Consider the following 17,459-nt stretch of genomic DNA (forward strand, 5'->3'; position numbering starts at 1 on the left):
TGTTGTTATTCACGTTGCCTAGCAACTGGGAAAGGTGCTCAGGACACAGGACAGTTGGAACTGTGTCTCATGCTCCCTGTCACCTCCTTTTAACCAAAAAGATGGCTGCCATCATGAAATCAAACATTTGCCTGTTCTTTTAAAACAGTGTGGGTAAGAGATTATATTACCTATCTATTTTAATGAACATAACTAATGTAACTTAATGACAGTATGTTTGTTTAGGCTGGAGTTCCTCTTTAAGCCAACAACAACAAAAACCATTTTACTCACCTGGGGCTTCTACCACTCCCCTGCAGCTGTCCCGTGCCCTCGAAGTCACGATCCTCCTGTCCCCCGCCGCCAACTATTTTCGGCTTGCCGACCGGCCTGGCCACGCGTAGCCTTCTACGCGTTCCCGTCCGCAGTAGCGTCCTGCGCAGGGCACTATTGCAGATGGGAACGCATAGAATGAGATCCATGGCCAGGCCTGTGGAGGCGCAGCAAGCCTGTCGGACAAAAGTTATAGTAGCTGGTGGTGGGAGACCGGAGGATCTGATCGGTACTGCGAGGGCACCGGACAGCTGCGGGGGGCTGGTAGATGCACCAGGTGAGTAAAACTGATTTTTTTTTTTTGTTGACTTAAGGATCCCTTTAAGTCTGTGTGCACCCCATCACTTTCTGGCTGACCATTTGGTGCCAATAGATTTATTTTTATAAAGGTCAATATCACACAGCTATTGATAGATATAATCTGAAATCTCTTTTTGTCTCAGAATTAGCTGCTGCTACTTGGTGTCAGCCATGCTATTTTCCCTCCTCCAGAGGCACACATTTACATCTACTAGTAATGTGAACTTACATAATGATTCCATTAGTAAAATGCTTTCTCCAATTGGCCTGAGCATGCAAGCATGAATACATTTAGAGTAGTGATGCAAACCTCATAGACGTATTGCATCACATATTTGAGCTGTACGTTACATAGTACATGATGTACTTTCCTTTTAGTTAATCATCAATGTACTACAGGATGTTGAAGACAGTAAAATGTGTGTAAGAAAAACATCTTGCTTTAATGTTCACCTTTATATCAACAAAAACACAGCCAGAGATGGTAGAGGCTATGAAAAACTGGGGAATATTATTAGTAGACAGAATATGATCACATACAGTTAACAAAGCAAAATGAACAAACTATGCTTTCATTGCAGAGTGACATTCAAGCACAGTGAATATGATATTCACCATTTACTTGCTATGTTTTCAGATGGTAATTTGTTTGCAGCTCCAGAAATTTGGGATTAGAATTGCATAATGTTCTGTAAGACTGCAGCTACCTCTTAATGACCTTTTGCTTACAAAGCCTGTAATTCTTCTTGGTATTCCGATTTCTATAGTAACGGTAAGCAGGATACATTCACACAAAAAGCCGCATGGTGGTTAAATTACTTTTTTCAGAGTGAACATCATGTGTGCTTACCTGTTAGGTCTAATATCTCATTGACTTACTTATTGACTTAAATTAATTTGAGTGTCAATTCTCTACATCTGGATTTCACACATCGACAGGTCTTATTTGCAGCATTGATTTTTTAGAAAGGTTGAAGTGGTTTTCTTTGGGAAAAGAAGTGTGCAATGGTTAATAAAATTGTATGTTTTACTTATCATGTAAATGATTAATTTTTAAACTGTTTTGGAATTTTAGCACATAAAGAAGAACTTTAAACAGACTTTTTTTTACCATTGTAATTTTTTTCCTGAAACTTACAGTAGGTTGTGGATGAGTAGCTTTGGTTTACTGCACAGACGCGGATGTACTTGCACAGGTGCAGTATGGCTGCGCTCGTTTGCAAAGGGGAGTGCGGCCACGAGAACAAATCTGTCAGATATGTTCAGAGGGTCAAAGCACGACAACAGTGGGGTCAAGAAGGACATGGAAGACCCCTTTAAAGGAAAAACATTTTGAAAGAAACACTTTTCACTTGCTGGCTTAGGTCTGTATATCAGTCTGATATCTGTGGGTAGCTTTAGCTTGTATGCAGCAACACAATATCCTCTGCTAATAGATCAATCATTAAAAAATTGATCCATCCATAGAAAGTACACTGTAAACGTAGAACATTGATTAAGTTGCATATTATTAAAATGATATGGGCATCATTAATAAGTAGTTCATAGCAAGGAAGTAATTCAGTATATGTGTATTGATCTGTTGATTCTTAAAGGGAACCCAAGGTGAGAGGGATATGGAGGCTGCCATATTTATTTCCATTCACACAATACCAGTTTCCTAGCAGTCCACCTGCGAGCGATGTAATCACAGCACAGGAGATTTGAGCGCACACTGAGTAATTTCGGCGCCGTCAGAAGAAGGTTACAATTTAAAACACTATAATTCGGCCTCCAGCAATATCTGGAAGCTGAATTATATCATTCCCCACTATCAGTTAAAGTAAAGTAGAGAAGCACTCCTCTTGCTTGTATTGTGATGTGCCCAGGCAGCCTGTCAGTACTACAGGCTATCTTCTGTAACAAACTGGAAAGCCGGCACCATCAGTATTGTATGCTCTTTGAGATTTATTCAATCATAGGCTGCTCCTTATAGCGACGTTTCGGAATCAACATCCTTTTTCAAGCTAAGCAGCGTACAAAATGACATATACAAACATATCATGCATTTATATACTGACATACATGGATAATGGGCCAATCATGGCCATGTATACTCACAGCCAATATGAAAGGTCCGTTGTCTATCGGACCTGATAGGGAACTGCATTGCCCACTACTCATTGGTCGCCCTAATCAAGGACATCCCCCCTCTCTCTCCACTATCAGAAGTATGCATGTCAGGGCGAAGCGCATCCACCCGGTGTGTGCGCATGGGTATTCATTCCCCACTATCCACATGGACCTAGAGGGGGAATAGTAATTAACGTCGCCGGGAACTTGTGCAGCAGCAGGATAAACCATACTGGCTGTATCCTGCGCTCAAGTCTCCCAGCGGCAATTACATATGTATGCTCCTGCTGATCGTCTGCCTCTAATACTTTTAGCCATTTAGCCATAACAAGCATGCAGCAGATCAGGTACTCTGACTCAGCTGACTCAGGTTTTACTGGAATAGCCATACGCATACGTAGCTGGAGTGCAATAAGCAGTATTTGCTCTGCACAATTATAAATATGAAAAGATTGCAATAAAAGTTCTGTAATAACATCCATTACCACTTCCTCCATCAGTATTTGGGCGTGGCATAGGTAGCAATCAGTTCTTATTACTATATGTCATGTCATTTGTGACTAACTTTACCTCTTTTACTGATTTCTATTAGTGCAGTACTAGCTGTCTGTTTATGCCGGTGTGTACATTTAGATTCTTGTACCTCTTGGACTCACCAGAGAGGGTACTTCCATGGTCCAAGTTCCAAACTTTAGTTATTGTGTAAAGGAAAGTTATGCTGACCATGCACAAGAAAATCAAAATGAATGATTGATCTCATTGTGATCTATGAATGGATCAAATTAGCCCAAATGCAATGAAGCAAATTGCCAATTTCCAGTTATAAATTTCTTTTTCAATATTTTTATTCATCAGCTGGAGAGATGATCATGTTGGAAAGATTTAGGGCACGTTTCCATATATCGCGCTTTTAGCCGCACTTATGGAAACGCGATCACAGGGACAGCAGACAGTGCATAGATTGCACTCTCTGATGTTTCCATACATGTTCTGCGATTCACCACTGAATCGCATTGCATGGTTGCCTGCATTTCAGGGAGATTGCGCCCGCGATCCCATTCAGTATAATGAATGGGATCTCAAGCTCCGCCCCTCCGGGAGTGATGCGTCACGCAGAGCCGCGTGGCTCTGCGTTGCAATGGAAACAAGCCCTAAACTGAGTGTGTTTTATTCTTTTTGTGTTTTTTGAGCATTTATATTGATGTTTCCATGTATGGCTACCATCTAACTTATTATTCAGTCTATTAGAAACTAATGCTGGTCACACAGAGATACATTTTAGTGCAGTCAACTTAAATTATCTAATGAACAATTATTAAAACAACTACATAAGAGTAAAACCCTTTCATTCAGTTGCTTCAAAAATTAATTAGACTAAATGCAATCAATGCTTTCTGTATCTCTTATTCCATAAAAGGTTCCATTTGATTAAAAAAGTATTGCAGTTGACAGATCTTATAGTTATACTTCTGTTTTACATGTATTCCACCATTTTATCTAACTAAGAGTTTCACAATATGATTACAAACTTAATATGTGTGATTTGAATACTTTAAGTAGCAGAGGGTTGAGAAATGGAAACATGCTTCCACTGTAACTGTTATGTATATATGTACAGTGGGATGCGAAAGTTTGGGCAACCTTGGTAATCGTCATATTTTTTCCTGTATAAATAGTTTGTTTTTACGATAATAAATGTCAGTTAATTATATCATATAGGAGACACACACATTAATATTTGAGAAATTAAATGAAGTTTATTGGATTTACAGATAGTGCATAATAATTGCTTAAATTAAATTAGGCAGGTGCATACATTTGGGCACCACAAAAAAGAAATGAAATCAATATTTAGTAGATCCTCCTTTTGCAGAAATTACAGCCTCTAAACGCTTCCTGTAGGGTGCAATGAGAGTCTTGATTCTGGTTGAAGGTATTTTGGACCATTCCTCTTTACAAAACATCTCTAGTTCATTCAGGTTTGATGGCTTCTGAGCATGGACAGCTCTCTTTAACTCGCACCACGGATTTTCAATTTTATTCAGGTCTGGGGACTGAGATGGCCATTCCAGAATGTTGTACTTGTTCCTCTGCATGAATGCCTTAGTGCATTTTGAGCAGTGTTTATGGTTGTTGTCTTGTTGAAAGATCCAGCCCCGGCGCAGCTTCAGCTTTGTCACTGATTCCCGGGCATTGGTCTCCAGAATCCACAGATACTGAGTGGAATCCATACGTCCCTCAATTTTCCCAGTCCCTGCACTGGCCACACAGCCCCACAGCATGATGGAACCACCACCATATTTTACTGTAGGTAGCAGGAATGCTGTGTTCTTTTTCCTCCATGCATAATGCCCCTTGTTATGCCCAAATAAATCAATTTTAGTTTCATCAGTCCACAGCACCTTATTCCAAAATGAAGCTGGCTTGTCCAAATGTGCTTTAGCATACCTCAAGCAGCTCTGTGTGCTGTGGGAGGAGAAAAGGCTTCCTCTGCATCACTCTCACATACAGCATCTCCTTGTGTAAAGTGTGCCAAATAGTTGAACGATGCACAGTGATTCTATCTGCAGAAAGATGATGTTGTAGGTCTTTGGTTCTGGTCTGTGGGTTGGATCTGACTGTTCTCACCGTTCGTCGCTTCTGTCTATCTGAGATTATTCTTGGTCTGCTTCTTCGAGCCTTAACTTGAACTGAGCCTGTGGTCTTCCATTTCCTCAATATGTTTTAACTGTGGAAACAGACAGCTGAAATCTTAGACATTTTTCTGTATTCTTCCCCTAAACCATGATGGTGAACAATCTTTGTCTTCAGGTCATTTGAGAGTTGTTTTGAGACCCCCACGTTGCTACTCTTCAGAGTAAATTAAAAGAGGAGGGAAACTTACAAATTACCCCCTTAAATACTCTCTCATAATTGGATTCACCTGTATGTAAGCCAGAGGTCACTGAGCTTACCAAGCCAATTTGAGTTCCAATAATTAGTTCTAAAGGTTTTGGAATCAATAAAATGACAAATGTATGCACCTGCCTAATTTTAATTAAACAATTAGTAAATCCAACAAACTTAATTGCACTTCTCAAATATCACTGTGTGTCTCTCCTATATGGTATTGTAACGGTCTTGTGTCGTAGCTCAGATGTCTGATTATGTGGTGCTCTGCAGAATCACCAATAATGCCAGTATAGCAAGACAAAGAGCTGAGTGTGTAGTGTTTGGTGCAACCATAACTTTAATAGTTTGGCGAGACCTCACCAGAGGGGCCGGTGAGGTACTATCAGGACACTGACTGTACACTTAAGTACAGTAACTTTAATAGTTTGGCAAGACCTCACCAGAGGGGCTGGTGAGGTACTATCGGTTCACTGACGGTATAATAGAGTACTACCCCAGCAAGCTGGAGACACAGCAACTGAAGAGAGAGAATCTCCCGAGGAGCGGGTGATTCAGACAACACTGCAGGCTAGTGATTACCTGAGATACAAACAGTACTGCACTAATGATCACCTGTGGAGCAGGTGATTCAGACTGTACTGCAGCCTAGGAACAGGAGACACAAACAGTACTGCACTAGCAGGTGACTCAGACTGTACTGCAGCCTAGGAACAGGAGATACAAACAGTACTGCACGGATGATCAACTTCACCAGCGGAGCTGGTGAAGCTAGCACCTCACCAGTGGCAAGGGGCCACTGGTGAGTAGAATGGTCTGACAGGCAAGGTTCGGCAACAGAGAGGTAAGTATCGGTACAGAATCGTGAGACAAGAAAGTAATCAGTAATCAGGCAGAGGTTCAGCAACTAGTAAGGCACATAGGCGAAAGTACAGGATCAGAAAGCAGGAACAGGGTCAGAGTATTAGCTAAGAGTCACACAGAAGATCAATACAATAAGCCATATCCTAGTCTAGGTGTGAAGTCCTTGGCATCAACACCCGGGAACTAGTCTAACAAATAAACAGTAGCAATGTAGCAATATCCTAGACTAGGTGTGAAATCCTTAGCATCAACACCTGGGAACTAGTCTAACAAATAAACAGTAGCAATGTAGCAATATCCTAGACTAGGTGTGAAATCCTTAGCATCAACACCTGGGAACTAGTCTAACAAATAAACAGTAGCAATGTAGCAATATCCTAGACTAGGTGTGAAATCCTTAGCATCAACAACTGGGAACTAGTCTAACAAATAAACAGTAGCAATGTAGCAATATCCTAGACTAGGTGTGAAATCCTTAGCATCAACACCTGGGAACTAGTCTAAGGTCTGAGCGCTAACACGCAAGCATTCACGACAACAGACAAGGACAGAGTAACAACTCCAGGTTTAAATACTGAAGGCAGATTCAAGCAGCCCCGCCCGAGGGGCTGAACCAACCTGCAAGGTAGATTGATAGGTAGAAGTCAGCTGACCACAATGTCAGCTGACCACAATGTCAGCTGATCTGTCTCCTACGCCCATAAAGGTCCTTTTGCTCCATGCGCAGGCGTGTGGACCTAAACTGCTGTGCAACAGAAACCCCTGTCCCACCTGAGTCGGGAAGCGACACCCGGGATGGCGTGGCCGCAGAGGTGACATCAGGTGTGAAAGCAGCTGCGCTGCTTTCCACCACAGAGGTAACATCTTTGATCGTTACAAATATACTTAACTGACATTTTTTATTGTAACAACCAACGATTTATACAGGAAAATCATGACGATCAACAAGGTTGCCTAAAGTTTCCCATTCCACTGTATGTACTTATTGTGTCATTGAACAAAAGAAAATGACTACAATAATATTGTTTTATATTGCGCAAAACATGCCATTTTCAGAAAAAATATCTCTGGTAAAATATTTAGAAACTAAAAGATAATAAAAAGACTAGAATGTCTGCAGTTGCTAGACAGATGATATGTGCATAGCCTACTGTGTCTTATAACTATATATTTCATCTGCAGGTTGTAGCAGCCACCTATTGCATGTCAATGTAATTGCTATTTGGCCACATAGGAACTTCATGTCCAGTTCTCATTAGTCTCCTGTTCCAACATTATGAACGAACATCTCCATTATATTTGTAGCAATAAACAACAAAAATTTGCTTTTATAGAGAGTGCATGCAGCACTAGATAAGACTTCCGTGAACCTTAGTCACATCTGTGTAAGACTGAAGTAAACATTGCTGAGGCTCTTTTTTTCATGATAGTCTATTTCAGTAGTGTTTTAGTTAAATAAAGAGCCTTCATGTGGTTTGTGGTGATGTCTGTTTGTGTCTTGCAGTTAGTTGAAAGTGTTTCTTTGCCCTCTGTTGCTTTAGAAACCAGACAAGTTAATTCACTGAACCTTTTGCAGGTCAATATAGATTTTATGACTGGAGTTCTTCATAATAAAAATATGAGAGCAGTGATCCAAGAACAAACACAGCTTTGTTTTATATTGCACAGTATATCCTGCCTGTGAGGTGGAACTCACATTGCTGGCTGTTTTACAGATCCAGTGTCAAGCAGTTCCCATTGGTGAATGCATGCATCAGAAGCCTATAGACTCATAACCAGTGAGGAGCTACAGCTATCTGACTGGATAAACTCATATGGGTGCATTGCTGTGAAGTGACATGATGCAACTTTATTGCCTTGTACAAGGGGCTGTCCAACTCCAGTCCTCAAGGGCCATATCCATGCCACTGTTTGGGATGGACAGAGAAATGTGTTTTACTTGATGAACCACACCTTTCCTGATTCAATCTCATCAAGCCATTTGAGCTGTGCCAAAAATTACCTCTGACTTCGAGGACTGGAGTTGGACAACCCTGCCCTATACCTTACCCATCAATAATGTTATATCTTAACGTCCATCACCAGGCATCAAAAATACCATCTCCCATGCATTGAAAATACCATCTAACAGCTTATAAATCAGAGTTGTCAAATGTTGTGTTTTGTATGTGAAATGAGGCTTCTCCAGATAGCATTACTGTCCTTTTGAGCAAATGAACAGAAATTGCTTAGTTTAAAAAGAAAACAGACTCTGACTATGTAGGTGTGGCTTGTACTGCTGCTTGGATTGCATCACTCTGCTGTTCAGACTGCAAGTGGCAGTGCACAGATTGAATCTCTCTGAGAAGATTACAGTCTATAGCAATGACAGTCTGTCGTCAGCAAAATGGCCAGTGACAGGGCTTCTGATCAATTACTTTAAAAAGTGATTTAAACATGTTTTACTTGACATCATCAAATCAAGGGGCTCGATTCACAAAGCAGTGCTAACACAGTAAAAGACTTTAGGCGTGATAACCATTGCACCACGCTGGTGAAAAGCCAGTTTAGGCGTGATAAGTTTAGGCGTGATAAGTTTAGGCATGATAAGTTTAGGCGTGCTACATTTAGATAAGTTTAGATCGCGCGCAAAGCCCCGCACGCAAAGCAGCGCCATTAAACTCTATGCGAAGTGCACCAGGCTTTGCTAGCGCAAAACTTTTGATCAGCTGTGCACTGCGGTGCTAACCCAGTTGGTGCTTAAACTTATCACACCTAAACTTATGATGCCTAAACTTATCACACCTAAACTTATCACACCTAAACTTATCATGCCTAAACTGAATTTAGGCGTGATAAAGGGCTTTTCACCAGCGTGCTAACTGTTAGCACCGCTCTGTGAATCAGGCCCTAGGTGTTTAAATATAAACAAAAACAAGCTCTGTAACAGTGTTTTCACAGATCTAGAGAAAATGTATGTTTAAAATTGGAATTTAAGAGCTCCTGGCCACTTCAGATTTAGTACTTAGCAGAGTTCCTTAAATTAATTCCTATCAATTATTTCAGTTATATTTCTGACTCCTTGTGTGCCGCAGTACAAAGGTGTCAGTAAGCTTACATGGTCAGGCTGTTCTTTTCCTCCTGTGTAATATTAGTTGTATGGTATTTGTATTTGTGATCTCTAGAAGTTTTTAACCTACATTTCATTATTTGTACAGTGTTGCATAATAGGTTGGCTTTTTACCAGTAAATAATAATAAATAATTACATGGGTAATTATGTCTGTTTTCCTTTGCAGAGAAAGGATGCGCCAGTCTGCCATGTACGAGCTTTGCCAAAGTATGCAGCAGATAAGTTTTGAGTTTAACCGTTTGCAGATAACCTTTGAGGAGTACACAATAATGAAAGTTTTGCTGCTGCTAAGCACAGGTAAATAAAAACTAATTGCTGTCCTACTGCTCTCAGTTATGTTACTGTACCCGTTTATTTTGCCCACAAGAGTCATAATGGTACTATCCAAAAGCCTTTTCATCTGCCACTGACTACATAAAAGTTAGAGTACACAAGCACCCAGCAAGTACATGAGCACTTTTTTTTATTTCCTCATACTGTTTATTGTAAATACTTAAGCTTCCCCGAGTTTGCACCATGATTAGTTGCACATAGGATCTAATATACTTTGTCATTTTTTGAAGTCACCCAATCATACAGCAGAGAATAGCAGCCACACAAATAACCTATCCTCATGTTCTTACATAATGAAACCACAGCACACTGCTTAGATTTTCTTGAAGTACGCAAACAACTTTTTTTTCCACTGGGACTTAATTATTTTATTGTAAGTCTTGGTGAAATATGTTTATTAGTTTAATACATTTTATGTTTTACACTCAAATAATCCCCTAATAACAGGAAGCCCCACTGAGATTCGGTAAAATAGATTTCCAAAATATGAGGTGGTTTTTTTTGTGTGTATTTTTCTCTTTGCTTCCAACTGTCTATGAACAATGAATGCCAATGTATGTATCATACTAATACCCTAAAATAAGAGATGTGTGTTTTCAATACAAATAACCAGGTCTTTAAAGGACTTACGAGGCGAAATTCATAAAAAAAGTTAATTACCTCATTGCAAAAGCAGACCTCAGGGCAGACGAACAGCACCTTGCTTGTCATTATCAGGTGCTTTATGAGCCTAATCCAGTCTTCATTACAGGTCCCGACCCTCCCCAGGGTCGCCTTATAAGAATCGCCGCTTTAAAATTATCTCCTGCGCAGCTCTCATAGCCGGAGCTGCGCAGGATTACAGCCCCGCTTGTTTCCACCCTCTCTCCGTGCGCTCTATTATACGTCGTGTGGGCGGCTCCACATGACCACCCACATGACTTACTACACAGTGGCAGCCAGCCGCGCCCTCTCAGCAGAGAATACAAGCGCTGAGCGAGTGATGACTTGCTCGCTCAGCGCTTGTATTCTCTGCTGAGGGGGCGCGGCTGGCTGGCACTGTGTAGTAAGTCATGTGGGTGGTCATGTGGAGCCGCCCACATGACGTATAATAGAGCGCACGGAGAGAGGGCGGAAACGAGCGGGGCTGTAATCCTGCGCAGCTCCGGCTATGAGAGCTGCGCAGGAGATAATTTTAAAGCGGCGATTCTTATAAGGCGACCCTGGGGAGGGTCGGGACCTGTAATGAAGACTGGATTAGGCTCATAAAGCACCTGATAATGACAAGCAAGGTGCTGTTCGTCTGCCCTGAGGTCTGCTTTTGCAATGAGGTAATTAACTTTTTTTATGAATTTCGCCTCGTAAGTCCTTTAAGGAGTAAAAAAAAACAAAAACATCTTTTGTTGCATCAAAATAGAAAGCTAATTAATGTTTTCACTGTGAAGTATGTGGGTGGGATGAAAAGGGCATAGTCATGTGGGACCTCTAAGCTATTTTTGTGGCTAGATAAGCTTAGAAAGCGTGTTTAATACATTTTGCATAGACGTCGTGTAACATTAAAGAGAAATACAGATAGCATTAAAAACATCAAGAATGCAAGCAAATGTCAGTCTAAATAAAACGCACGTTTTGGGAATTGTTACTGAATGAACTATGCCTTTTTACATAGGCAATCTCTTCTTTGGCCTGGTGCACACCAAAAACAGCTAGCAGATCCGCAAAATGCTAGCAGATTTTGAAACGCTTTTTCTTATTTTTCTGTAGCGTTTCAGCTAGCATTTTGCGGTTTTGTGAAGCGTTTTTGGTGTAGTAGATTTCATGTATTGTTACAGTAAAGCTGTTACTGAACAGCTACTGTAACAAAAAACGCCTGGCAAACCGCTCTGAAGTGCCGTTTTTAAGAGCGGTTTGCGTTTTTCCTATACTTAACATTGAGGCAGAAACGCATCCGCAATCCAAAATCTGCAGCAGCCCGGGAGTATGCGTTTCTGCAAAACGCCTCCCGCTCTGGTGTGCACCAGCCCATTTAAATACATTACCCTAGCGGATCCGCACCCGCAAGCGGATCGCAAACCGCAGCAGAACCGCTCTGGTGTGCACTAAGCCTATTACTGTATGGCCAAGAAACTCAAGAATCAGCACTGGAATATAATGAAAGAGACCTCATTAAAGGACAACTGTAGTGAGAGGGGTATGGAGGCTGCCATATTTATTTCCATTTAAACAATACTAGTTGACTGGCAGCCCTGCTGATCTATTTGGCTGCAGTAGTATCTGAATCACACCACAAACAAGCATGCAGCTAATCTTGTCATATCTGACAATAATGTCAGAAACACCTGATCTGCTGCATGCTTGTTCAGGGTATATGGTATTAGAGGCAGAGAATAAGCAGAACAGCCAGGCAATTGGTATTGCTTCAAAAGGAAATAAATATGGCAGCCTCCGTATCCCTCTCGCTACAGTTGTCATTTAAGAAATAGTTCCTTATTTATTATTACTATTTATTTTAGAATATCTGACTCATTAAAAAGAAGGTTGTGCTGGTGCATTTGTAGCATTATAAAAGATTGAATAGAATGATATATTTTTATTTGCACTAACAGTATTTTTTTTAACCACTTCAGGACTCAGCCTTTACTCCCCCCCCTTAAAGAGGAACTCCAGTGAAAATAATGTAGTAAAAACAGTGCTTCATTTTTACCATAATTATGTATAAATGATTTAGTCAGTGTTTGCTCATTGTAAAATCTTTTTTCTCCCCGATTTACATTCTGACATGTATTACATGGTGACATTTTTACTGTGGGCAGGTTATGTAGCTGCTTCTAGCTGTTCTGGCTGTTACAGACAGCTGTAAACAGCTATTTCCTGTCTGTGAGCATTGTTACATTGTGGCAGTTTGCCCAGAGTACCGCGGTCCCAGAGATTCTTGTGGGAGGGGTTTCAGCACAAAATCAGTCATACAGCGCCCTCTGATGGTCTGTTTGTGAAAAGCATTATATTTCTCATGTAAAAGGGGGTATCAGCTACTAATTGGGATAAAGTTCAATTCTAGGTTGGAGCTTCTCTTTAAGGACCAGCACTGATTTCTAAGATCTGTGCTGGGTGGGCTCTACAGCCCCTAGCACAGATCAAATACCAGGCAGAGCGACCAGATCGCCCCCCCCTTTTTTCCCCACTAGGGGGATGATGTGCTGGGGGGGGTCTGATTGCTCCTGCCTGCGTGTGGCTGGCGGGGGGGGGGGGGGCACCTCAAAGCCCTGTCCACCGCAGGATTCCCCCTCTCCCTCTCCTCCCTCCCTGCCCCGGAGATCAGAGGCTGCACAGGAACGGATCTGTCCTGTGCAGCCTCTAACAAGCTCCTGCCTGTCATGTGACAGCGATCCCCAGCCGCTGATTGGCCGGGGATCGCTGATCTAGTACAACGCTGCTACTGTTAGCAGCGTTGTAAAAATGTAAACAAAGTGGATTATTTCCGCTTGTGTTTACATTTAGCCTGCGAGCTGCGATCGGCAGCCCGCAGGCTATTCACGGAGCCCCCCGCCGTGAATTGACAAGAAGCAGCCGCTCGCGCGAGCGGCTGTTTCCTGATTAATTAGCCTGCAGCCGGCGACGCAGATGTGCGTCGCTGGTCCTGCAGCTACCACTTTGCCAACGTTATGAGTGCGCGGTCGGCAAGTGGTTAAGCACTAGCTTTAATTAGTTACACTTCCTTCCTCTGTATTAAAACATGAATCACAATGCAGATGTGTAACAAAGATTTAAAAAGAAATCCTTCCATTTCCTGTGACATCAAAGTATAAGTATGAATAAATTATTATACAGAAGGGCTAGAACCAGCTATATATTAAGAAAAACAGAGGTTTAAGCTGTATTCATTTGCAATTATGTATGGCAGCTAAAATTATAGACTTGTTAGCAGCAACATTAAAACAACTGACAGGTAATGTGAATAGCATTATCTCACTACAATGTCAGCTGTCAAGGGGTGGGGCTTATTAGACAGCAAGTAAATAGGCAGTTTTTGAAAGTGATGTGACAATGTTAGGATCAATAGTTAAATGGATGAATCAGTGCAACTTTAACAAGGGCTAAAGGGCTGGTGAGTCATAGTATCTCCAAAATGCCTGTGTTGTGGTTAGTTCTGACCAAGCACATCAGCCATCAGCTGGTGAACTGGTGACAATGGCCTCAATTTACTAAGCGTATCTCCTGTCTTTAATAACGCTTCTTGAGTTATCACCATGGTGATAAGGCGTGTAGTACTCAAGAAACTTTTTACCTTAGGCAACTCTAAAGTTAACTCTTCTGTATTTAAGTTAAGGTGAGATCTCTAAAGTTAACTCTTCAATCCTTAAAATAACTCCAGAACTGCATGTGAAAATAACTACAGAGGAGGTACATTAACTACAGAGGGGGTAACTTAAGGAATGACGAGATAACATAACTCTCTCACTGTGAAAACGTATCTCTACACCTTAATCAATGTGTGGTGGTAAGTTTTCTTATTATCTCCAGCATGATCTTAGTGAATTGAGGCCAATGTCATGGATTCCCAAGGTTCATTGATGTACAAGGGGAACAAAGGCTTGTTAGTCCCACCTGATCCCATAGAAGAGCACATACTGCTGAAAAGTGTAAAGCTGACCACGAGAGAAGGGTCTAAAAGGTGTCAAAACACACAGTGCATTGCAGCGTGCCAGTATGACGCCACTGACTTGCAGATAAGTCAGAATGCAAAATTCTGAAATTGATGTACAAGGGGAACAATTGATGTTCTTATGACCTTAAAATTACCCAGAACTTTGCTGAGAGATGTGCTGGAAAAGCAAGTGTGATCCGTGAAGTTCCCACTTTTCAACTTGCAGAAATTGACATATGTGCTAACATCTTGGTGCCAGATACTAGAGAGCACCTTCGGAGGTCCTGTGCAGTCTAAGCCTTGGCAGATCAGAGCTGTTTTAGCACCACAAGGATGACTTACACCAGGGGCGTCGCTAGCCCTATTTTGGGGGAGCACGTGCCCCCAATCTGTCCTGGGGTGCCACGGATCTCCGCCCGGCCGCCGCTCACCCCATCTGTCAGCGGCTCCCTCCAGCCGCGTCACTCAGACCTCGATCAGGCGGCGACCAATCGTGCGGGTGCTAGGACCCAGCGCCCACACTGATATGCGGAAGTGACATCACTTCCGCATATAGAGCGGGTGCGTCCGGCGGCCGCTCGTACTACTGGTCGGGTCGCCGGTGATCCTGAGGTCTGCTGACTGCGAGGTTAGGGGGGGAGTGGCGGCTCCCTGTCACTGTCACTCACTCACTACCTAATGGGCTCCCTGTCACTCACTGACTCCCTAATGGGGCTCCCTGTCACTCACTCACTGCCTAAAGGGGCTCCCTGTCACTTACTACCTAATGGGCTCCCTGTCATTCACTCACTCCCTAATGGGGCTCCCTGTCACTCACTCACTTGCTAATGGGGCTCCCTGTCACTCACTCACTGCCTAAAGGGGCTCCCTGTCACTCACTCACTCCCTAATGGGGCTCCCTGTCACTCACTCACTTCCTAAAGGGGCTCCCTGGCACTCACTACCTAAAGGGGCTCCCTGTCACTCACTCACTGCCTAAAGGGGCTCCCTGTCACTCACTCACTACCTAAAGGGGCTCCCTGGCACTCACTCAGTGCCTAAAGGGGCTCCCTGGCACTCACTCACTGCCTGAAGGGGCTCCCTGGCACTCACTCACTGCCTGAAGGGGCTCCCTGGCACTCACTCACTGCCTAATGGGCTCCCTGTCACTCACTCACTGCCTAAAGGGGCTCCCTGTCACTTACTACCTAATGGGCTCCCTGTCATTCACTCACTCCCTAATGGGGCTCCCTGTCACTCACTTCCTAATGGGGCTCCCTGTCACTCACTCACTGCCTAAAGGGGCTCCCTGTCACTCACTCACTACCTAAAGGGGCTCCCTGGCACTCACTCACTGCCTAAAGGGGCTCCCTGGCACTCACTACCTAAAGGGGCTCCCTGTCACTCACTCACTGCCTAAAGGGCCTCCCTGACACTCACTCACTGCCTAAAGGGGCTCCCTGTCACTCACTCACTGCCTAAAGGGGCTCCCTGTCACTCACTACCTAATGGGCTCCCTGTCACTCACTCACTCCCTAATGGGGCTCCCTGTCACTCACTCACTTCCTAATGGGCCTCCTTGTCACTCACTCACTGCCTAAAGGGGCTCCCTGTCACTCACTCACTACCTAAAGGGGCTCCCTGGCACTCACTCAGTGCCTAAAGGGGCTCCCTGGCACTCACTCACTGCCTGAAGGGGCTCCCTGGCACTCACTCACTGCCTGAAGGGGCTCCCTGGCACTCACTCACTGCCTAATGGGCTCCCTGTCACTCACTCACTGCCTAAAGGGGCTCCCTGTCACTTACTACCTAATGGGCTCCCTGTCATTCACTCACTCCCTAATGGGGCTCCCTGGCACTCACTACCTAAAGGGGCTCCCTGTCACTCACTCACTGCCTAAAGGGCCTCCCTGTCACTCACTCACTGCCTAAAGGGGCTCCCTGTCACTCACTCACTGCCTAAAGGGGCTCCCTGTCACTCACTACCCAATGGGCTCCCTGTCACTCACTCACTCCCTAATGGGGCTCCCTGTCACTCACTCACTTCCTAATGGGCCTCCCTGTCACTCACTCACTGCCTAAAGGGGCTCCCTGTCACTCACTCACTCCCTAATGGGGCTCCCTGTCACTCACTCACTTCCTAAAGGGGCTCCCTGGCACTCACTACCTAAAGGGGCTCCCTGTCACTCACTCACTGCCTAAAGGGCCTCCCTGTCACTCACTCACTGCCTAAAGGGGCTCCCTGGCACTCACTCACTGCCTAAAGGGGCTCCCTGGCACTCACTCACTACCTAAAAGGGCTCCCTGGCACTCACTCACTACCTAAAGGGGCTCCCTGGCACTCACCCACTACCTTAAGGGGCTCCCTGGCACTCACTCACTACCTAAAGGGGCTCCCTGGCACTCACTCACTACCTAAAGGGGCTCCCTGTCACTCACTATCGGGGTCCCTGTCACTCACTACCTAACTGGAGGCGCCTGTCACTCACTAGCTAACCTGGGGGTCCCTGTCACTCACTACCTAACTTGGGGGCTACCATATTAAGGGGGCATTCTGCCTATTTATGTGAAATGCTGTCTATTTATGTGCCTCATGACTGCTGAATTTGTCTTGTTGGGAGCCTTATGATTTGTTGGAGGTCTCAAGATTGCTGAATTTGTCTTATTGGGGGCCTCATGATTTGTTGGAGGCCTCATGATTTCTGAATTTGTCTTGTTGGGGGCCTCATGATTTGTTGGAGGCCTTATGATTGCTGAATTTGTCTTGTTGGGGGCCTCATGATTTGTTGGGGACCTCATGATTGTTGAATTTGTCTTGTTGGGGGTCACATGATTTCTAACTGCGAGACTATGGGAAAAGCTGAATCCTTATAGACAATAGCATTAAACCTACTTTTTTAGCTTTTTAAAACAGAAAATAAAACTGGGAGGTTCT

At 43.6% G+C, this 17,459-nt stretch overlaps 1 protein-coding gene across 4 annotated transcripts in view; it reads left to right on the top strand.

Annotated features, from left to right (window-relative positions):
• The window catches only part of NR3C2 (nuclear receptor subfamily 3 group C member 2), a 470,603-nt gene that overhangs the window by 412,073 nt on the left and 41,071 nt on the right, over positions 1–17,459 (top strand). For all 4 annotated transcript variants that reach the window (XM_068279226.1, XM_068279217.1, XM_068279219.1 and 1 more), the window contains exon 7: positions 9,755–9,885. In XM_068279226.1, coding sequence (XP_068135327.1) covers positions 9,755–9,885 — 131 coding nt within the window. The remainder of the gene's footprint in view (positions 1–9,754; positions 9,886–17,459) is intronic.

Source organism: Hyperolius riggenbachi, chromosome 1, assembly GCF_040937935.1.
Source record: "Hyperolius riggenbachi isolate aHypRig1 chromosome 1, aHypRig1.pri, whole genome shotgun sequence".
Lineage (NCBI taxonomy): Eukaryota > Metazoa > Chordata > Amphibia > Anura > Hyperoliidae > Hyperolius > Hyperolius riggenbachi.